Source organism: Poecilia reticulata, chromosome 8 (assembly GCF_904066995.2).
Source record: "Poecilia reticulata chromosome 8, P_reticulata-male-v2, whole genome shotgun sequence".
NCBI lineage: Eukaryota > Metazoa > Chordata > Actinopteri > Cyprinodontiformes > Poeciliidae > Poecilia > Poecilia reticulata.
In genome coordinates this window covers 20,518,284-20,540,493 of record NC_088837.1, presented here as the reverse complement: position 1 = coordinate 20,540,493, position 22,210 = coordinate 20,518,284, and the positions used below count along the sequence as shown (strand labels likewise).

The 22,210-nt window shown below is 40.6% G+C and overlaps 4 protein-coding genes across 6 annotated transcripts; 1 reads left to right on the top strand and 3 right to left on the bottom strand.

The window, feature by feature from the left end:
- Positions 1-580: 580 nt before the first annotated feature.
- Positions 581-6,338, bottom strand: p3h4 (prolyl 3-hydroxylase family member 4 (inactive)). Its single transcript, XM_008417075.3, has 7 exons — positions 5,889-6,338; positions 3,858-4,007; positions 3,598-3,769; positions 3,391-3,519; positions 3,167-3,312; positions 2,718-2,801; positions 581-1,160 (listed from the first exon to the last, which is right to left on the bottom strand). Exons 1-7 carry the CDS (start codon positions 6,336-6,338, stop codon positions 1,011-1,013), a joined length of 1,281 nt encoding a protein of 426 aa, XP_008415297.1. The 3' UTR covers positions 581-1,010.
- Positions 6,291-12,051, top strand: fkbp10a (FKBP prolyl isomerase 10a). Of its 2 annotated transcripts, none has more exons than XM_081610185.1 (10): positions 6,291-6,412; positions 9,209-9,354; positions 9,456-9,645; positions 9,732-9,877; positions 10,023-10,212; positions 10,290-10,435; positions 10,534-10,723; positions 10,937-11,079; positions 11,172-11,335; positions 11,435-12,051. In XM_081610185.1, the coding sequence occupies exons 2-10, from the start codon at positions 9,267-9,269 to the stop codon at positions 11,618-11,620; spliced, it is 1,443 nt and encodes a 480-aa protein (XP_081466311.1). In that variant the 5' UTR covers positions 6,291-6,412; positions 9,209-9,266; the 3' UTR covers positions 11,621-12,051. The 2 variants fall into 2 exon arrangements, with proteins under 2 accessions (XP_081466311.1, XP_008415296.2); XM_008417074.3 differs by lacking the exon at positions 6,291-6,412 and adding an exon at positions 7,799-8,209.
- On the bottom strand, positions 12,050-15,365 carry LOC103469432 (cytosolic 5'-nucleotidase 3). 2 transcript variants are annotated; one of them, XM_081610186.1, is made up of 9 exons: positions 15,319-15,365; positions 14,602-14,700; positions 14,444-14,513; positions 14,044-14,090; positions 13,733-13,818; positions 13,560-13,649; positions 13,317-13,479; positions 13,026-13,226; positions 12,050-12,947 (listed from the first exon to the last, which is right to left on the bottom strand). In XM_081610186.1, the coding sequence occupies exons 2-9, from the start codon at positions 14,668-14,670 to the stop codon at positions 12,837-12,839; spliced, it is 837 nt and encodes a 278-aa protein (XP_081466312.1). In that variant the 5' UTR covers positions 14,671-14,700; positions 15,319-15,365; the 3' UTR covers positions 12,050-12,836. The 2 variants fall into 2 exon arrangements, with proteins under 2 accessions (XP_081466312.1, XP_008415319.2); XM_008417097.2 differs by lacking the exon at positions 15,319-15,365 and adding an exon at positions 15,057-15,166.
- A 1,135-nt stretch (positions 15,366-16,500) lies between these two features.
- LOC103469415 (kelch-like protein 11) lies at positions 16,501-21,435 on the bottom strand. Its single transcript, XM_008417073.2, has 2 exons — positions 20,863-21,435; positions 16,501-19,586 (listed from the first exon to the last, which is right to left on the bottom strand). The coding sequence occupies exons 1-2, from the start codon at positions 21,420-21,422 to the stop codon at positions 18,002-18,004; spliced, it is 2,145 nt and encodes a 714-aa protein (XP_008415295.2). The 5' UTR covers positions 21,423-21,435; the 3' UTR covers positions 16,501-18,001.
- Positions 21,436-22,210: the final 775 nt, after the last annotated feature.

Here is a 22,210-nt window from a genome sequence, read left to right as displayed (position 1 = left end):
CACAACATCTTTCACAATATCTATGCTGCTGACACATAACCTTAGTCCACTGCTGTTACTGAACCAAAATATTCATCATTACTTATGATGTCCTCTATCTCAATCTAAAAAAAAAAAGACCAAAGTCAACGTTTTTGCCCAAAGAAGGCAAGTTGAGAAATCGGCCTTTCACTAGACCCAATCAGTCTGAGGTCACAGATAATCCTTGGACTCAAACTTCAAGGTTAAAAACAAAATGTTCCATTAATAAATGAAATAATTATCACATTAAAAATGTATAAATGTTCATGTGTTTAGACAGGACATCAAATACTGATGTGTGCTTCTAATTTTAAGTAGTTTAGATTATTGTAATAATCTGAGGGTATGTCTGTCCCTAAAAAAAAATAAATCAAATTAAAAATATAAATAATTTTAAAATCAGATGCATGTCATTCAATATGCTGCTCGAGAGTCCTGACCTACACCAGGAAAACATCTCCGTTACACTATTGTATTAAACAAAATATGTGAAAATTTTTAAAAATTGAGAATAAGGGTTCACATTTTTGGCCTTCTAGAGAGACAAAAACCGAAATCGTAATTATTAAAATAATATTTTAATTGCAAGAAACATCTCTTGAAAACCAAACTGTTGCTGGTGGTAATCATTCGGCATGAGAAATGTTACGAGTCACCTTGCTTATAAAAACGGCACACGGACATTCAACTTTCTTTAAATAAAAAAAAGAAACGAGGACAAAAATTGCAGAAATGTCGTGAACACTTGGCAGCGCACAGGCCGATGAACGGCAAGAAAATAACGGTTTAAATAAGGTTGAAATCAGTCTCATGTTGATCAATATGACTGGGTGGGAAAAAAAACAGGAGAAAATCAGTTTTGCTGTTTCTTCTTAACACTGTAAGAAATGTAAATGTCTGTCAGTTGAAAAGTCTTTTTGGTTTTTAGCCCTGGGGGGTGGGATGGAGTTGGAGGAGTTGGCCCCTCTGCACACGGATAAAAACGGACATCAGTCGGCTTCCTCACCAGCGTCCCACTTAGATTTCGGTTCCTGCCACCACTCTGCCAGGAAGGACTCCTCATAGTCACCCATTCCTTCAAATTCAGCGTCAGGGTGCTCAGAGTGAGAAGTGGCCGCTTCTTCTGGACTCACCACTTCCTGGATAATAGAAGAACAAGGCAAGTTCACATAAGGCAACACGATTACTTCTTTAGCCTCATTCTTTGTAGACAAAAATAAAACATTTTCCTTCTTGGTTCCCATAAATCTTTCACACGTGCTCCCTGTAATTCAGCCCTGTCCTCCTCCCCCCCTCTCGGGTCCAGGAGGTTTGCAGGACTAGGAGGAGCTGACCCGAGTTAAATTGGACGTGGCGCAGTGTGAGTGGTCGACACCTCCAAGCCACACACCGCACGCTGCTGGTGGAAAACACAACACTCCTCCCTTTCATTCTCACTTTACCCCATGTCTTTTAGCATTCTCAACCACAGCTTGCATTTATCCGACAACTTGTATTGCTGTGTTAGAAGTGTCATTCCCACCGTGTCTGGTCATGCAGACAGTTCAGGTCTCATCTGCTGAGACATAATCATCTCTGGCTCAGGAAACTGCCGCCAAGCCAACTCATTGTGGCTTTGTGGGAATTTTGATTGTGCTGCAAGACAGAATCTCTGGCATGGAAAATCCTCATGAGGTTGTCTTAGAGCCCCTACAAACTTGTCCTCGTGTCGTCTGATATATTTGATGAGTTTTTGTAAATAAATAAAGATGGAAATGGACAAAAAGGCCCGTAATTACAATAAAATTTGCTCGACGATAAATTGTCCCAAAAGGTATTGCGATAAATGATAATATTGTTATTTTGAGACCATTTTAATGTAACACATCCTCAAAGATCAATAAACTTTACATTCTAATGAACATTTAACACTGGAACTGGAAGAGACAATATCCAAAATAAAAAATAAAACAGAAACAACAAATAAAATTAATTATGAAGTCTCTGTAAATATTGTCCTTCCAAAAAAAAAAAAAAAAAAAGGCTAATTGAGACCATTTGTCATCCAGTTTTTGGTAGAAAGAGAAAAACGATAACTCATGTAAACAGAAATTATTTAGCTTGTTTTATTTTTATTTTTTTATGCGGTTAACTGATTTATTGCTTATTGCAACAGTACTATGGACAAGTGATGCTCTGCTTACTTCGCCTATAAGAAGTTTGCCAGACCCGTCGCATCTCAGATTGTCCACCAGACTTAACAGAAGGTCCTTCTCACATATTTGTCATTTTTTTGCATACCAAACTACCGGGATTGTTTGTTACCAAAAATACAATGTCTACATGCTCAGACGTGTGATGGTAGGACAAGAAAACGGTTATTTTTTCCTGGTCTGATGGACATCATGGAGACTTGGTCACCTAAAGGGGCTATAGTTTCTAATATTCCAGTTCGGGAAACACCCGAATCTCTTGAGTCCCTCAAGAGATTAATCAATTTTTGGATTACTTGCAATATAGAAACGTGAAGCACAACGTGCAGTCAATATCACATCTGAACAATCCTGGATCAAATCTTTGGTACACAAATGCAATATTTATATGTTTATTTCAATATAGTATGATTAACAGCAAAGTTTAGAATTATTATGAGGCTAACTTAGCATTACTTTATCATTTTTTGCTATTATGAAACAGAAATCCCAGAGGAAACGTACCTCATCGTCTGTGTGGAGGTAGTTCAGTGCAAACTCGAGCATTTCTTTCTGTTTGATTGTCTGGTTGTAAAACCTCAGGGCCTCCTGAAACGTGAAAGACAGATCAGCACTTGAGTTAGCTTAGTAAACAACAAAAGTGTTTTATAACCCAAATTTGGTCTGTGGTCAGGTTTTTTTTCCCCCTCTCCTGCTACAAAAGTGCCACATTTACAGTTTTACAGCTGGTACTCTGAAGCTCCTGCCAAATTTACACCACGTAAAAATGCAGAAAATACAAGTTTGTCGCGATTACGTGAGTTTCTAATTACAGCCCTGTGATTGTGTTAACGATTACGCCAGCGCTGCTTTTTACAACGTCGCTGCCCTGCTTTGCTGGGTTTGTTTTGACCAACAGCAGATGGATACAGCAGATGGATACAGCAACGGCGGCGGCGGTTTGCTTCACTCACAGGCCGCGGCTGGAAGTCCTCCTCCTTGAGCCCCCACTGCTCCCGGTAGAAACGATAATAGGCGACGTTCTGCTGCATCACCTGGTCGCTGGGGTCGAACAGCATGTAACTGGCTGCACAGGGAGCCGCGTTCTTCACGTCGTTCACTGGTAAAGACGACAAGAGCTCATGGCAGATTTGTAAAAGTCAAAAGACAGACACCTGAATCTCGGTTTCGCTCCTACATTTATAGTATGAAAACTGAAGGTAGTGGTACATGGTGGCGACAAACTTTTCCACAAAGAACCCTCCGACGCTGGGCGTCAGCTGCTCCTCGCACTTCACTTTGCATTTCAGCACATCAAGGAAGAGATCTGAGGGCAGAGGAGACGAACATATCGTCACGCATCTCCAGCGCGCTGACATGAAGCTGCTGCCGTTCGCCCCGGTACCTGCTAGGGACGGGTAGAAGTCTTTAAACTCCAAGATTTCATACGAGCCTTCGCAGCCTGCTGAGCAGAGGTTGTACACCTCGAAGAACTGCGTGATGGCCTGCTCCATGTTCCTGGCGCTGCTGCTGAAGTCTCCACTGTTGTAGAGCACCACGCTCTTTAGGAAAACACTCTGCCAGCAGAGAGACACAGTGGTTATTGTTTTCGGGAGGCTCATACGTCGATCTGTGTGTTTTTGTGTTTAAGGCTTTGCTACTGACTTCATACGGCTGCTCCTCGTGGTCGATGAGATATTCATCCACATCAAACAGGCTTTTGTAGTAGTTCATGTTTTTGGTCAAATAGGGCTCGTCCGGGTTCTTCTTGAGGAAGGTGTGGGTTGCAGACACAGCCTTCTCCACGTTGTTAAGCTGAGGAGGAACACAAGACATGATCACAATCTCCCCAAAACACACACGAAGGACCTCATCCTTACCGGTGAATGGTGCAACAGGAAGAAAGTCCTATTTCCTACGTTTGTAGTGCAAATGTGGTGCTGGCAGTGAAAGACAAGCAGTGCTCAAGTGAAGATATTCTTGTAATCCACTCATTATCCATTTGATTTAAACCTGCCACCTTTTTCAAGGAGCCTGCGGTTGTTGTTGTTTTTTTATTCTTCTATGATCAATGTTATTTCATCAATTATAGTTAATTGGTGAAATTAATACAAGTTTTCACAAATTGTATGGGTGTTGTACCTTAGTAGAGAAACTGGAATCAGTTGATCAGCTCTCAAAGAAAATCAAAAATTGGTACTGTTGACCAAAATCCTTATTGTGATGTTTTGTTTTGTTTTTTATTTCGAGTTTTTGAGACTTAGGAATATCATCTCTCTTTACCTACCTTTTCTTTTTTAGAAAAGGCTTGTAGAAAATCTTTTTTTCTACTTGAGGTGGAAAAAACAATGTTCTTTCTGAACAGCCCATTTCATACTTGAACTCTTTGGAAGCTTCTTTTCTTTTTATTTATTTATTTAAAGAAAAAAAATAATTCTGTCCAGATGATTAATCCATGTCTAGAACAGGTTGCAATAACTCCCAAACAAACACATTTCTCTGTTCTGGTGCATTGTGTGTTGGTCTTTAAAGTTAAGATCTGAATGCTAGACGACAAAAACAAAGTTAATAGGAGTTTTAAAATAAAAATAAATAAACTTAAGAAATAACTCATAAGTGATTGTAAATGCTGATTCTTTCAAGCTTTGATTGAACATAGAAATACTAGCCGTGTTATTTATTTGTATTTAAAGTGGTAGACTGCAGATATTTGAGGAGCTACTGACAGAAACGTACATAAAAAGGGAGTTGATGTCAATCGGCCACAGGTTGATTACAAAATATGAGTGATTAATTCATTCACCTCCAACTAGACCAGTCAAGCTGTAGATTCTGTTTAACAGAATAATCGTATTCATTTTTAATCTTCACATTCTTGCCAATAGTATGTATTGAAGCTGTTGTTGTTTCTTTTTGTGCCATTAAGCTGTTTTACTCAATTAGAAGCATGCTGGCTGATCAAAGATACATCCGATCAGAGATTTTATTGGGGATTAGCATTAATCCTGAGCTATTTTAGATCAATTTCAGAATAACTGATCTAAAATTATAATGTTTTGATAAAGGTCGCTTCCTGGAAAGACAAAGTTCATTCTTCAGGTTTTGAAAAGCCATCACTGACTTGTAAACATCAACATAATCTCATGTCACTTAACTTCACCACATATATCGGACCTGGCAGAAAAAGAAAAAAAAAACTTTTAAAAATGTAATGTTGAAATGTGTAAAGACTTTCTCAAAGACTCTTCAGAAAGTCTGAATAAATATTGCACAAAGTTTAAGAGGTTACAACAAAACATTAAAAAGTGAGAGGCACATTTCATTAAGTGGTCTAGCATGGCTAAGGCAGGACTATTAAATCCCCCACAAGTCTGACTGACAGAGAGGAGAATGGGGGGATTGTTTTCAGGGGGACACTGGAAGAGACGTGGCACATGCTCAATTCAGTCTGCAGGAGGGCGCAACAAGGCAGCAGAGAAACTGCCCTCCTCACCTCTGACTACAAGTTTCCTCTCACTGAGTCCAGTTGGGTGTATTCGCTATAGGGAGTCTGCTATTCATATTTTAGCAAAGCTACAATCATACGCCAAGATTCCAGAAGGAAAGCAACCCTGACTCACACTCTCAATGAAAAACAACGCAAAACGTCAGCATCCAGGCGACATCTAGACCCAAATCAAAGCTCCCAGGTCTCACCTGATAATAAGCATACTGAATGTACCGATACGGTATCCTTTTCTCAAACGTTTCCAGCAAATCCCTCCGTGGATAGGAGAATTTAAAAACTGGGAAATCTGCCTTGCACTTTTTCAGGCAGGCAGCCCTCAGCAGGATGTGGCGCACAACGCGGAGGCTGCTGTCGGGGAGCGGGGAGTCGCTGTCCCGGCTCGCGGAGCTGCAGTTTCGGCCGCAGAACGCCTCGCTGTCCCGCAGCAGCCGGTGGAGCCGCAGGCTGAGCTCCAGGTACTTGACGCTCTCCGCCCAGCTCTGCGCTGCGTACTGCTCCAGCGCGTAGTTGTACGCGGACTCCAGCGGCATCATGTCCTTCTGGGGGAAACTTTTGAAGCTGTACTTCTCATACTGAGCCTCCACCAGGAAGGGCACAAGAAGGGCCAGGCACAAGTTTCTCGGGAGCATCATCCCCATTCCCCGGCAAGAGCGGGAGTCCTCTCCGGCTTTGAATGGATCCAGGAGACTTCCCTTTTTCGCCTCTTAACAAGGTTTGCTCATGTCTGCCTGCACGTAGCCAGTAAAATCCCTGTAGGAATAAGACACTAAAAACTTGAATCCTTGGGCAATATTTTCAAAATAAAAGCTTTTCAAACATTGTAAATCTTTGAAAAAAAAAGTTTAGTTTTTTGAATACCAACCTTGTGCTCTTTTTTGGATCTAAATGTTTTAAACAAGACACATTTTCAAGCAAAAGTTATGCATCATCTTTAATTCAAGAAAACTGATCATTTCTCGTTTAGAAATTCCAATTTCAACTCTTGGAAATTATTCTGAAGGTACAACTTCCTGCTACCCGTGTAAATGATGATAATTTTTTCTTGCTTGACAGCAAGCAAAAGTCTGGACCTCAAGGAGGAAAGGCTCTAAATACTCAGTTTTGTCACTCAGCAGGCGTCTAACAACCCCTGATTATTACAATATTAAACATCCTGTTGTATTTTTCAACAATGTAATTTTACGTGTTCCATTCGCAACCTATACAAATACTTATCGGCAGATTTATTTGAAAAGTTTTGAAAGTATTTGGCCATACAGCCCCTACTTAAAGTCTCAGTAAACTTGCAAGATTGAACATTATGAGTTTGAAAACCATTCTGCGTTTTAACAATGGGTACTTTTCAGTCTACACAAGAATACTCTTCTTTTGGAGAATAACATTGAATGCACACTTAGTTACCCAATGAAATAAATTTTGATAGACTTTCTAAAGACTACGGGTTTAATCCCACTGTTCTACTCGGGATTTGGCGTTTCCAGCATTAAAAACATGGGGACGGTCGGCATCGTAAGCCAGCCTTTACACGTTTGCAGAATTCCATTAGAAAGTAGGAGGATCTCCTCCTTCTCCCTCTGCGGTTCTTTGCAGCGCAGAAACTTAAGGGTGCGGTAAGTTAGACAAAAAGAGATGCAACAGAGCCGGAAATGACGACTCATTTCCATCTAAGTAAAAGCACAAGGTAAAAACTATTTTCAGTAGCCTTGCATGAGGTAAAATTGGTGTGATTTTTACAAAACTGTATTTCAAAGAAAGAAAAAAAGTTGATCTTTTTAATTGTGGCTCTTCAGTGTTGTGCTTTGCTGATTTGTGGAAACTGTGTAAGTTATTCACTTGCCATCCATTTTAACAACAACAAAAAAAAGCCACATAATATTTAGAAATCTTGGTTGCCAATGACAGACATGCTGGTTTGTATTTCAGACACTGAGGATCTAGTTTTTTATTTATTTTGGTGTGTTTGTTTTTACCGTCTTTTAGAACAAAAGGCAGAACATTGTCTAAAAAAAGAACTGAAAAAGAAATCCAGTAAGCAACAGTCATAATAATAATGCCTTGCTGTCGGGGGAGATTAGCTAAAGTGGGCTGAGGATAAAGAAATGTAAATCCTGATGTAAACTAAACTTATTATTGTTATTTTGAAAACCCTGACCGGAAGCTGATTTGCTTCTTCCCGCAACCTTTACATTCAAACTGCCCCAAACGTTCTGCGGCTCTTTCTCCTTACTCCACCCCGCTTTATGAGTCGCATCATCCCGCTATCGGCTCCAGGAGATCTGTGCTCTCCTCTGCTGTTGTTCCCCCCGAGGTTCCAAATGGATATAACGAAATGCTTCGGACTTCTGCTTTTTGTTTCCGTTGTGGACTGCAACCCCGGCCCGTTGGCGGACATTGCTGTGGATCGCTACGAATTACCGAAAGTTTGTGCCAGAGAAGTTCAAACGGAAGATTTTATCCGATATCACTTCAACGGGACCTTCTATGAGGACGGGAAAAGGTTTGACTCCAGGTGAACGTAAAGGGAACGTAATCACGTTTACTTTAAGGCGATAAATAGAGCCAGATTTAGATGTCTGTAAAAGAAAAATGCAACAACAAAAAAAAAAAAAAGTCAAAACATGCGAAGTTAATAACAGAGTTCAACTCTGGACGAGGTCTCAGAATGATCTTTGGCAGCTTGTAGACGTGTCAACTTTGCAATAATCACAACGAGAACCGTCCCGTTATCTACACAGAGTAGATTTGCATTCATTATTGCATATTTGAGTAGATTTTCTTTTCCATCGGTGATTATTCATTCTTAATTCACTTGTAACAGGAATTGCAAACGCATGGATTTAATTTGCGTAGGTCCAAAACTACACACGCAGGCATAAAATCGTACACGCCCCCTTTATTATTGGGGCTTGCACAAATATTGGGTCAGAGGGAAATGCGCAAAAGCTCAATGTTGCCTTTTTTTTTAATTATTCCAATCTCAGTTTTGATGCGTGACATAGATCATCTGTTGGAACGAACCCTTTCTTTTCAAATTTCTGTGATTTGATGCTAAACACTTTAATGATCCCACTCTGACTGTGGACAAATGGTACAATCTTTGTTGCTTCTCATAAAAAAAAGAAGCTATTTTCTCAGTCAATTCCAAAAGGTAACGTTAACTTATTTCATCCACTCCAAAACCAATTTTGATATGTGGTAGAAATAATTTTATCCAACACCCATAATTTGTTCCACATTTCAGCCACCAGATGTTGATTTGAAGTTGAAGAATTGAGAGTTAACTTTATGACTTATATCACATTGACTTTTGCAATGTAGCACTATTACTATCAGCAAAACAGCATGACACCACTACCACCTGTGTGTTTTGATCGTTCGCAGTGTTGTAGGGTTGAAAGCAAAACACAAACTTCTTCAAACATACTTCAGTCTATTTTTTGTCTCAGTACCACAAAACGTTCTCCAGAAGGCGTTGAGCATTAACAGTCCCCCCCCCCTGCCTCTGCAGCCATGAGCGAGGTAAAGCCTTCGTCAGTCAGGTGGGACTTGGCAAGCTCATCACAGGGATGGACCGAGGTCTGCAGGGCATGTGTGTCAACGAGCGCAGAAGGATCACCGTCCCGCCACACCTGGCGTACGGAAGTGTTGGCACAGGTGCGGCTCAGCACCACCACACGGGACAACTTTTGTTTATTGTTCTTGTTTTTCCATCGTCTGTATGTGGTTTATGCCAATGTGTGTTGGTGGGCCCACAGGTGGACTGATCCCACCCGACGCCACTCTGGTGTACGATATCCTCCTGCTGGACATATGGAACCCTGAGGACAAGGTCCAGATCCGCACGGTCAGCAAACCTGGGATCTGCAGGCGCACTACCGCAGTGTCAGATTTCATCCGTTACCACTACAACGGCACGCTGCTGACTGGTGAAGCGTTTGATTCCAGGCGAGTCAGACTTCACTGTCCTTTGGATGAAAATGTTTGATCCGTGTCTCAAAAAAAGTTCTAACTTTTTTTTTTTTTTTTTGCAGTCACTCAAGAAACACAACTTATGACACCTACTTGGGGCAGGGCGACATCATCGAAGGCATGGATGAGGGTCTTCAAGGCATGTGTGTTGGGGAGAGACGGATCGTCATTGTCCCACCATTCTTGGCGTATGGCGAGGCCGGCCATGGTAAAAGATTTAAAAAAATAAAAATGAAATCACAATTCTGGCCTAAAACTATTTGCTTTTGCCAACCATGTTTTTTTTTTGTTAACTTGATGTGCATAATATTTGAAGTAAGTTGTTACTGCAACCATTGTTCTCCTCCCTTAAGGTACCAAGATCCCCCCACAGGCGACACTTGTGTTTGAGGTGCTGTTGGTTGACGTGTTTAATCCTAAGGATGATGTGACTGCAGAGGTGAGAGAGATGCCTAAAAGCTGCACACGCAGGACAGTCACTGGGGATTACATCCGCTACCACTACAACGGCACCTTCCAGGACGGCACTTTCTTCGACTCAAGGTGAACTCCAGCAGTTCTTCTTAAAGTCAATAAAGTATCTTAACGCTAAGCCCCCCCCACTGTTCTTCCTCTAACAGCTACCAACGAAACAGAACCTACAACACATACATCGGAATGGGATATGTGATCCACGGCATGGATAAAGCTCTGCAGGGCCTGTGCATTGGAGAGAAAAGGAGAATTACAATTCCTCCTCACATGGCTTATGGAGAAAAAGGCGCTGGTGAGTTTGACGCCTGCATTTAGGAGCTTTTAAAACAAACTGAGAGGGCGTGATAAAACCATAAGTTCTGCCTTTTTCTTTTCCCTCCGCGGTCGCAGGAAACCTCATTCCTGGCTCCGCTGTGCTGATCTTTGACGTCCACGTTATTGACTTCCACAACCCCAAAGATTCGGTCGAGATCAGAGTCACCCACAAGCCTCAGGAATGTAACATGACCAGCGAAGCCGACGATTTAATTCACTATCGCTACAACTGCTCCTTGATGGACGGCACGCTTCTGTACTCCTCGTGAGCGACCCCTGCTGTTCACTCTGCAACACCACACCCTCCACGCTCGTGCATGTAAACATCGCTGGCTCCTCGTCTGACAGATTTCAGAGTTTTGGAGTAGACGTAACCGTTCATGCATCCGACAGGCGTATACGGCTGCATGTTTTACTGAGCTGGGATTTTTAAAAATCTTCTGTTAAAAGCTAAAGCGGATTATCTCTGGCTTTTCAGGGACCAGTTCGACTCGCCTTCTGTCACGACTCTAGGAGCCGGTAAGGTGATCATGGGCCTGGAGGAAGGTTTAAAAGGCATGTGTGTGGGCGAGAGGAGAGAGGTGGTGGTCCCTCCGCACTGGGGTCATGGAGAGGAAGGAGGTGAGTTTCTGGATATGCTTAGATAAAAATAAAAAAAATTCAATTTCACATTATATTCACATATATAATGTGAATTTTTTTTTTTTTTGTAGCTGTAGGAGTTCCAGGAAGTGCAGTGCTCCTTTTTGAACTGGAGCTGGTGCAGCTGCAGAAAGGCGTGCCAGAAGGCTTCATGTTTGTCTGGCTAGGAGAAATCCCCAACCCTCTCTTCAATGCTCTAGACCTCAATGGGGACAAAGAGGTCCCTCTACAGGAGGTAAGCAGGAAAGTTTGGTCAGTTTTTTTTTCTTTCTTTTTTTTTTTAGAATAATCTGACAACAAGCAGTAAGATGCTCTCCTCTTTTCCCTCCCACAGTTTTCAGAGTTCATCAAACTGCAAGTCAAAGAGGGCAAAGGTCGACTTCGGCCAGGCGTCGACATCGAAGGCGTTGTTAAAGATATGTTTGATAATCAGGACCAGAATAAAGATGGAAAAATTGTAGAAGATGAACTGAAAATTAGGGATGATAAGTCTGAACAAGTGAGGCGAGATGAGCTATGAGCAGCAGCGAAGGTGAGCGCGCGGGAACTGGAAATATCCGCTTCACAACGATCCGGCAAGAACTTTTCAAAAACATTAGAGGTGAATGAAGAAGTCATTGGAAACCATGTCACTTAACGTTACTCATGTGCAACTAAATGGTAAATTGTTTTATTTATATATGTATTTTTTTGATACGTTTAAAATTGAAACCTGTATTCACTTTTAAAAAGTCATAAAGTCCCATGAAAATCTGTGTTGAAGTTAATGGTTGAAAAGGTTTATTTATGTAAACTTCATGCTGTGCTTGAACTTTACATAAGTTCAAGCACAGCATGAATTTTCTTTTGTTTTGATAGAATAATTAAGAACTACTGGCCTATTGGATTATAACCATGTAAGCAAAAAATGAACTTTTGTAATAAAATGAAGTTCAGTTTCTTTCACATGTACTGCACATAGTGACGGGTTCTTTTCTTTTCAGAGAAACGAGTTTATTGAAATGAAAACATGTTTAATGTTCAGGAAAGTAAAAAAAAAAACATTTCTTAAAAGGTCCAAACAGAAAAGATTGCTCACAAAGACTGAATAAAACCAAAGAAAACCTTGTAGGAATCTTACACTGCAATTCAAAATGTATCACGAAACACAAACTGATGTTTTAGGATGAAATTAAATGTTGGGTGTCAGGTTGAAAGTTTATGGAGAGGTGACTTATGGCGCATAAAATGGTTACAAATCTTGTTGAACCAAATGTGGAAAATAAGGTGCCACATTTTTATTGTGCGTTTTATTTTTAAATATTAAATCTAACATTAAAACAATAAACTGAACAAAAAAAAAACACCAATAACCTCATACACATATATTTGGCTGCCACAAACAGATCCGGAGTGGTTCAAAACAACAGCGAGGTTTTCAACAGAATGTAGAACAACTTGAGGTCTGACACAGACTCACTCAGGTATTCTTAGTTTTTTTTATGTTTTTTTTTGTACAGTAAAATACAATCATATACAATGCCTTGCAAAAAGAATTAATACCTTTTGAACTTTTTAATGTTGTGGCTACAACATTACAAAATGTGAAGAAGTTCAAGTGGTGTCAATGCTTTTGCAAAGCACTGTGCTATTTATTCTCATTGAGTCTTTGACAAGAATCCCGGTAACACTGGGAGAGCAGGTCGCTGCTCAGCCGATGGTCCTGGTGTGTTTCACAGCCAGGGATGAAAAACAGTTCAGTTGTTACGCGTAAGAAGTTTTAGGACAGCATTAGGAATTTCCAAGGATTCATCTTTCACCAACACAATGTCATACGAGTCCAAATAGGACTGTTTGCTCTCCTCAACCTAAAAAGAAAGAAAAAGGCAAAAGGTCATGGCTGGAAACCCTTGGGATTAGCTGAAATATATCAGGTTTTTGCTTACCTTGTCATTCAGGAACCCAATCTTGAGGATGTGCTTCATATTCTGAACTCCATCAGCCATGTTCAGGTCCCCCAGAGAGTCTCCCATCAGCAGGACATTTGGTCTCGACCGCAGCTCCTCGAAATGGCCCGTGTTTAGCAGCGCACCTTCTCTTTTATTGTAGACGTGAATCAGCTCTCCCTTGAAAGCCCTCAATATCCCCTGGTTAATCAGAGACGTCTTAATATCATAGAAATCTGTATTTTTGGAATAAAATGATTTTTTTTTTTTTTAAAGTGCTGAACAACTCACAAATTCGTCAAAGTCCATGTAGTTGGAGATGACTTTGACGTTAGGGTGGAAGACGTTGGCTTGCCGTATCACCTCTTCCAGGATGTCTCCGATTCCAGCGGAGAAAATGAGCAGAGGGATGGCGTGCTGGTTCAGGCGGTCGAAGAACAGCTCGTAACCCTCCCTGTTGTAGCATCGCCACATTTTATTTCAACTTTCCCCTTATGTATCAACCACAACTTCCAAGTCTTTAGATATCCTTACCTCAGCATTGCATCAGACTCACGCACTGCCACAGCCAGCTCCTCTTTTTTAATTTTCTGCTCCACAAGAAGGTCATGAGCTTTGGTCCACCTATGGGAAAGTCTCACCTTTTCAAACACTATCCCCCCAAAAAAAAGCCTAGAAACTGGAGCATATCAGTGAGAAATACTCACCACTCCACCATTAAAGGCAGCTTCTCTTCAACTGAACGTGAGGTGTCAATCTCTATGGGATAATAAGTCTGCAGAAGATGATTCAGCTGTGGAGGACAGGACAGGATTCTGAGATCTAACTACAGAAATAGGTTAGGTAAGCACAGATACCCTTTATATACCAGGAATAATCCATGTTTAAAAACTTAAAACGTGATCCAAAAAACAGGAGCGAAATAAAAACAGTGTGGCAACAAAGACATTATCAACTATAATGAGATTTCTTTACAGATCAACCAGCGCAAAAAATATTTCAGAATAATCTGTCCTACCTTTTGGCGGCACTCTTCAGAGATGGCTTTGCTGTTGTCAAGAATATCTGCCAAAACAAACAATTCAACAACTTATGTTGGAAAATGTCTTTTTTCCATATGGTTGCAATTATTAAAATATTTTTTTTTATTTCTAAACTCTCATTGATGTGTCCTTCACAAGGGAGTCTTCTAGCAGCACATATTTTATTCAAGCAAAACTAAAGGATGATTTTTACAGTTTTATGCCGTTTGAAGAAAAATAAAATTAGAACAAATGCTTTAAAAGGGACTGATGTTAATGTTACCTTTAGAGAAACACTTAACAGTTCCATTAATTTATTATCAAACTTTATATATTTTAGTCAACAGCTAAAAAAAACCCCAACTAAATGCATAGCGACACTAACTGTGTACTTACTGTGACACGTAGGACATCGCTTCCCATTGTATTGGAATCTCGACAGGGTCATGTCAAAATCAGAGATCACCTGAAAATAACAAGAATATGACGTTTGATTTTCCACCTAGTGTTCCTGAAGGCTTTCCAGTATTTCTGAGGAGTTTCAGTGTAGATACCTGCAGCGTGTTGGGTCCAGCGTCTAACAGGGACTTCAGGATATCTTGTACCCTCTGAGGATCCTTCATCAACACGGATCCATTTGACAGCTCTGGAATCTGTTCAGACACGTTTGAAAATTGTAACAGCAATTCGTTAACAGCTATTACATACCACGATAAAAAACTAGTTTTTAAAACCGAAACCAAAGCAAACTGGACTAACACATGATTTTAAAAATGTATTAGTTGTATAGTCTTGTCATCGCCCATTACTAAAACGTGACTTATAAAGTCAAATTAGTATTTAAGTCGTTCTTTCTTTTTATGTGAGTTACAAAGTTATTAGCTTCACCATCGTGGTAGCTTAGCATAAAGTTAAATACAATTTAGCTACCCCAATGCAAATATTACTTGCGTGAAGTAAAGATTTACATGTTTTTAGGTTATTCTGAATGTTTACAGAGTAGCATTACCATTTTTAAAAACAAATTGTGCGTTGCGGCTTTTTCGGGCAAAGTCTGCAGAGCAAGAGAACTATGTGTACCGGCTAAAAGGACACTGCTGCATTCATACTACCGTGTGTGTCAGAATTTTTTTTACAAGCGTGTTTACTAATACACTGATTAGGTTAAAATCCCTATTTTATTACAATTAGGTCAATTTTTAAATAATTCTTATTTCTATGTACTCAATGTAATCTTAAATTTTGATATATTTTTGGAGTTTTCCCGTTACCGTTTTAAATACGAGCCAACGAGTGACCCGTGAAGGCAGCACTATTCTTACCTAACCGTCCATGTGCAACTGTCCCCCTGAAGCAAATCCACCCATTCCAGGTTCCCACCAGTCCCATACACAAATACATATCAATACATTTGAATATCACCGAAAATGTAAACGTTATATAGAATCATTACACATAGAGTAATATTTTTCTGTCAATCTTTATGATCGAGGCTTCTAGCAAATGAAAACAGCAAAAATAAATAAGTAAATAAATAAAAGCTGTCATAAATAAATAAATCGGTTTATCAAAAAGTAAATAATTCATTTAAAAAATATATATTTTAAATTATTAAAGTACTGATTAATTAAAAGTTATAGTAATAATAATAATATAATAATAATAATAATAATAATAATAATAATAATAATAATAATAATAATAACAGAAATGTCAGTTTGCTGAAAATCATCTCCATGTACTGTGCAAAATATGCACACCATACTCATTTTTGCACTTTATTTTTTTAACTGCATGTTCATGAGAACCAGTTCTCATGAACAAACATGGTCTAATTACTGCATCAGTGTGTTGTCGAAAGGAGGCAATCAGCTTGTAAGCTTAGTGAGTTAAGAAAGTCTGTATGGTAACTTTTAAAGCACAGAGTTCAACTACAGTTCCCACCAAAATAATCTCACCATAACTCTTTAACTTTACAATCTTCTCAACTCTTCGTGTGGGCCTTTCACTACGAAACCTTTTTTGTACAGTGAACAACTTACTCTGTTGTCAGACTCAATGATTTTCTTCTGGTCAACTCTAAAAGTCAGCAGAATAACATTTCTGCTATTTATTTTTTTAGTTAGTTTATGTCATAATCAGAGATGGTGAATATTAGTTTTTTGTTTTTTAAATAAGTTTGAAATATATCACTATGTATGCAATAAAGCACTTCAATAACCATCTAATTTATTCAGATGAACCTGTAAATTGATTGGTACAGCTTAATACAGAAAAGTAATCGAACACTCATGCAAACTTATTTACTATTTGAGTGAAAGGCCTGAATGCTACTTATTCTTTATTCAATTGGCAACCTACTGCTGGCACCAAAACTATGCTGCGTCTAAAGCCAGTTAAAGAGTATGAGTAGGCATTGAACAGAGTCAAGAGTCAAAGTAACAATACACATATTTATCTTACAAAAACAGCTTTAATTGCAAGTGATGCCATTAGTACTTCTTACATCGAAATATAAGGACACAATGTCAGACTATCACATGCAAAGCAAATACATAGCTTATTTCAGTTAAGATCTGCAGTGCTATTTATATTGGTCATAAAGTGGAAATGAATATCATTTCTACGCTCTTTAACCTTGGTACTGCACAGCTCCTGAATGTCAGTCACAACAAATTCATAGCAATCCCTTCTTTGTCTTTAGGTTTGATTCCTTTTCATTACATCTTTACGTCTCTTTGGTGGGCAACAGGAGACAGCTCCAATGTACACCCAAGTCAAAATGGAGTTAACAGAAATAAATTTTTTTATGAGATATTTAATGTTTGAAACAATTCCATCCATACTGATGGCAACATCTTTGCTTAGAGTTCAAAACTTGCTTGCTGGAATCCGGTTTTAAAAAATGGTATTTCCAAAATACAATCACCTTGTCTGATATGACAAAACTGAAAAAACTGCTAAATCAAGGTGCAGCAACAACTTTAAGACTTTACAACTAATAAGAGATTGAAAAAGTGCAGTTCTACGAGACAACCTTAACCATTCTTAGCAAAACAATAACCGAACCCTGTGCAGACACAATCCAGACATACATACGAATAAAATTTTTTTACATTTTCTGTTTGAATTAAGAGGATAAGTGGAACATTTTTAAAAGTGCAAAAGAAAGGAATGATTGAGCCATTGATTTTGGTGCTTAATAAAGAGGCAGGAAAAAAAGAAATGTACTGCATAAATAAGTGAAATGTTGTTGCAACTTACACATTACTAGAGCCTGGACGTCATACTGCCCCTCCGAGAACTGTTAAAGCATTACATGTACATAAATGACCGAAATACACTACAATTGTTGAGGACAAAGGGAGAGCATTCTAGAAGCTTTTGTGATGAAAAGTCTTTCTGGACTATCCAGAAAGAAAAGACCAGGTAACCTATCTGTTATATTCACAGTCAATGTTGAATGTTTGAAGTAACAAGCAAAGTCCTTTTTTAGTAAGTTCTACTTTTCATGAAGGGATTGTCACAGTGTTAGGAAGGAAGGAATGATGGGACTCTTAAGAAAGTAGGAATGCAATACTAATGTTATTACTGATGTCACATATTCCTGCCAGTAGAGGCTTATACAATAAAGGAATGTCAAGTATCAATTTAGACATATACAGCTTTATACTATACAAATAGATAAACAGCATCTTTATCAACATTAATTACTAAAGCATACTTAGTTTTTTTGGCTGCTGAAAAACACTCTTATAAACATGTGTACATCTGCAACATACCGCCTGAATGACCTGCATACATATTTCATGGCTTTAAGTCAGCGATTAATACAACAACATGGGAGCTAATGCCACGCAGCTTAGATGAGCGACAACCAACGAGAACAACACATCATTCACAGCAGCGGGTTACGTATGAGTGGTGGAAATCTTCAGACGCCGCCGGCCCAGTTCAGCACTCTATCTGTGACTGGAGCTGTCGACGCAGGGTTAGGGTGCGCCTGTGGAGCTGCTGCATCTGCTGCATACGATCTCGCTGGCGAGCCAGGTTCTGGGGCATGGGATACCGCTGGCAGCCGTACAGGAAGCGGTACGGGATTCTGACGTGGCAGGCGGTCGCCCGACAGCGGGGCTGCGGCATGGGCGGCAGCAGCATCCAACGCTTCCTCTCCGCACAGTAGCGGTAGGCCTCTTTGCGATACTGCTTGTCAACGTCGTCGCTGTTCTTCCAGCCTCCAATGATGAAGACGTCCTCATCAAAATGGCAGATGGCGGCACCCTCTATGCTGGTCACTTCTGGCGGCAGGCTCTCCAGGATCTCATCAGAGATGCGGGCACTAATCTTCTGCCTGGCGACTTCGTCCCGCACTGCGTAACTCTTAGGGCAGCAGGAAGCTGTGTGGTAGAAGTTAGTCGAAGCCACAGCCATCTGGAAGATGCAATAGTTGTCAATGAGTGGCAAGGAGTCGACATCCTGCCATTGGCGGCTTTCGGTGTCATATCGGGTGGTCACCGTCTTCAGTCCATCATCATTATCTGTGTCCACAGGTGTGCGTGCCGTCACATACACATAGCGATCCTCCACGCTAACCGCTTTCACATCTCGCAGAATTTTAGGAGCCGATTCCAGATTGTGCCACTTGTCCTGCTCAGGCTCATACACACTCACATCCTTGAAGCCCGGACTGAAGTTTCCGTGCCCACCAATGCTGTACAAGATATCCTTGATGCACGTTAGCCCAAAAGAGTGCTTGCGCGTGGTTAAGTTGCTGACCTGCTCCCAAGTGTTGCGATTGGGATTGTAACGTTCCACTGTCTTTGCAAATCCTGGCTCCATCGATCCAGCTACATAGACATGGGACTCTGTGGTGGCGATGGCGTGGCCATCCAAGTGGTTGTGGATGTGAGGGAGGTTCACCCATCGATCCTCATAGATGAAGTACCCCACACACTCACTCAGATAGTCCCCGCCCTCTGACACCCCACCCACCACCATGATAACGTCCATGTTCTGGCCGAACCGAGGTTGAAACGAGGCCATGTGCGAAGACCAGAACTCCATATCTGCTGACTTGAGGTTCTCAAAGCGAATTGCGTGGCCCTCTACAGCCTCTGACACCAGTCGCATGCAGGCTTCATTGGAGGCCACGAGTCGTTCATTTTTCACCACCCTGGCCAAGTAGGTGGGTTTTATCTGGGGAAGCCTTAGGAGACGAAACAGCTCCTCGAAGTAGCGACTTCGCTCTTCTGGGTTCTTCTGCACCCACTTCACCACGGCCTCAAACAGCACCTCCTCTGAATCCACAGTGATCTCCGCATCCGACAGCCAGTCACGGACCAGGTGAAAGGGCAGCGTGTAAAACTCCTCATCCTGGATAACCTTGTGGAAATTGCGGCGAATCATGTCTGCGGCTCGCAAAGCCAGCTGGTCCAAGGTATACATGTGAGCTAGACTGTGCACTGCCACACAGTTGGTCAAACTCAGCTTCTTCTTGAGGAACTCACCACAGAAATCTTTGAGCTGCAGCAGCAAGAACCTTCAAATAAAGTAGCAGAGAAAAAACACAATGAAAAACATCAGAGGGAATTGAGGGGTTTCAAGAAAAAGAGCTTGCAACTATCATACAACCAAAAGTGCAATGTTAGGACATGTAGCATATTTAATTGGGATTTTATAGGCAAGACTAGCAATGCAAATAGCATATTATGTTGAGTTGAAAGGAAAGTGCACAGGTGTTTCAAATTTATCTTGCAAATAAGAGTCTGATATCCCTAAATACAATTTTGTACAATCAATAGCCATCAGAAGTCGCCCAATTGTTAAATACAGTTCACCTGTGTCTAATGTAACATCTGTATACTATAAATATAGCTGTTCTGCAAAGGTCTCAAAGGATTGTTGGAGAACTATGATGAACAAAGAGCATCATGAAGACCAAGAAACAGCAGTCAAGGCAGAGATGAAGATGCTGAGTTTAAAGTTGAATTCAGTGAAAACTTCAGTTCATTATTTCAAAATAGAGAGAGTAAGTCACTATTACAAATCTACAACATGGCTATCTATCTAAACTGACAGACTACACAAGCAGAGTTTTAATTAGAAAAGCAGCCAAGAGCCCCATGGTAACTCTTGAGCAACATTCATGCATTGTGCTGATATTTATGGAATGCCACTGGAAAAAAAAGTCAAAAGTAGTTACAGTTTGCCACAAGCCATGTATCAAACAAAGCATGTGTTAGAAGGTTGCCTTGGACAGTTAGAACCAAATATAATCTTGTTGCAAAAAACAGGGATTGCGCGCATCACCATTAAAACATCACCCCTACAGTAAGGCAGTATCAATAAACAGCTATACTCCACCTCACCTGACCAGATAATTAAACTACCACACAATCAGCGCTATAAAGGAATGGATTAGTGTGTTGGTATGGTCAAGTCAATGTACAGAGCTGAAGCCAAATGAATCCAAATGAAAATTGATGTTTATAGATGTTCTTCATCCCATCTGATTTTTTTGCCAGTGCCATTGGAGGCAGCATTGTATTCTCTGGAAGTGCTTAGCTGATTAAGACATGCCTCAAAGGAATTGCTGCAAAGATGGTTTTACAAAGCATTGCCTCGGGTGTATACCAATTAAAAAACCCATCTGTCGTTGTATTTCCACTTTACAACTATGCATTGCTTTGTTTGTCTATCACATAAAATCCCAAATAAAAACACATAAAAGTGACAAAATATGAACAAATCTCGGGAGGCTTAGATCCGTTTACGGGTGCTATGTGCATTTCATAAAATTACAAACAGATTGATACCTGTCTGCCAGCTCCAGGACCTCATGTACATTGCAGGTGCTGACGCGTATTTCTCCGGTGTACATGTACTGGATGACACTCTCCACTGTCTCCGGGTCTGGCCCCAGCTCTGAGCTCCACTCCTTCATCTCCACCCGTCCGGAGAGAGACTCGGAGAACTGCCCGCCCAGCAGCGGAGTGAAATAGTCGGTGGCAGCAGCCAGTACAGACCTGTGGGCCGAAAACTCGCAGCTCTGGACGCTCCCGGTAGCCGCCCCGCTGCTGAAGGCCAACGTCACGTCGCAAAACAAGCCCTGCTTTCTCTGCTCGTTCTGCCGCCGAGAGAGCTCCGAGCAATGGGAGGTGGATGTGAAGTCCTCGGCCTCTTCCGCGTCACCGTCTCCGGCTAGTGCACTGGGAGTGCTGCTGCTGGTTCCGCCACCGCCGCCGCTGCCACTCCTGGCGGAGTCCTCCGGGTTGGGAGCCGCCGCTGCCATTCTGCTACCAGCTCTGGAGGTGAGCAGAGGTGGTAGATGGAGTAAACTAGAGAGGGAAACAAGGCGACATACGCAGCCGCACATACATGGAGTCCAGGCGGGGTCAGACAGTGAAACGTAGTCGTTGCGTCATTTCCGTAATTCGAAAGGGGATCCTCAGTCTAAAGAAAAACAAATCCTTCTGTGTTTTTGTAATTATTCTATCATTTTACTACACCAAAACAGATGATAAAAAAATATGGTTTATCTTTTATGCGATGTTAGACCAACTAAGTTTTACCAAGAGTTATGGATGTAATCCAATGTATAATTTTGCACACAAAAAAAGTACGATGAACTTTAAAAGCTTTAATATACTCCTATTGATAAAAATTACTCTAACATAGAATTTATTTATAATAAAAAAAAACCTAAAGGCTTGAGTGGCCATTATATCATTTAATGGCTGTAGTTCATATATATTCCAGATACCCCAGTTGAAATGTAGAGTTGTCATTCAGATTTCTATTTTTTAAATTTACACTCAACATTTTACATATTTCATGTTGTTCTTACAGGAGAAATAACTTTTAGTAATTCTCACGTGTAAAGACTACATGCATCTACATACAGGAGCAAACTAAAAAAGCTATAACTGAATGAGTTCATTCAGACATTCATTAAAATTCTCAGGCAAATAAATACAAAAGCACAAAAGTGGCATAAATAGAAATAAATAAGTATTGCAAGTAATTGAAACTGTTCAATGGTGCCAGTGAAGAGGCCAGTACATTTATGTTGCCCACTCTTAATTGTGCAATTTCTGGCAATTATTTTTTGTATAGAATCCATATTTTTATATGTGACTCAGTTAAGAAAAAAGAAGGCACACA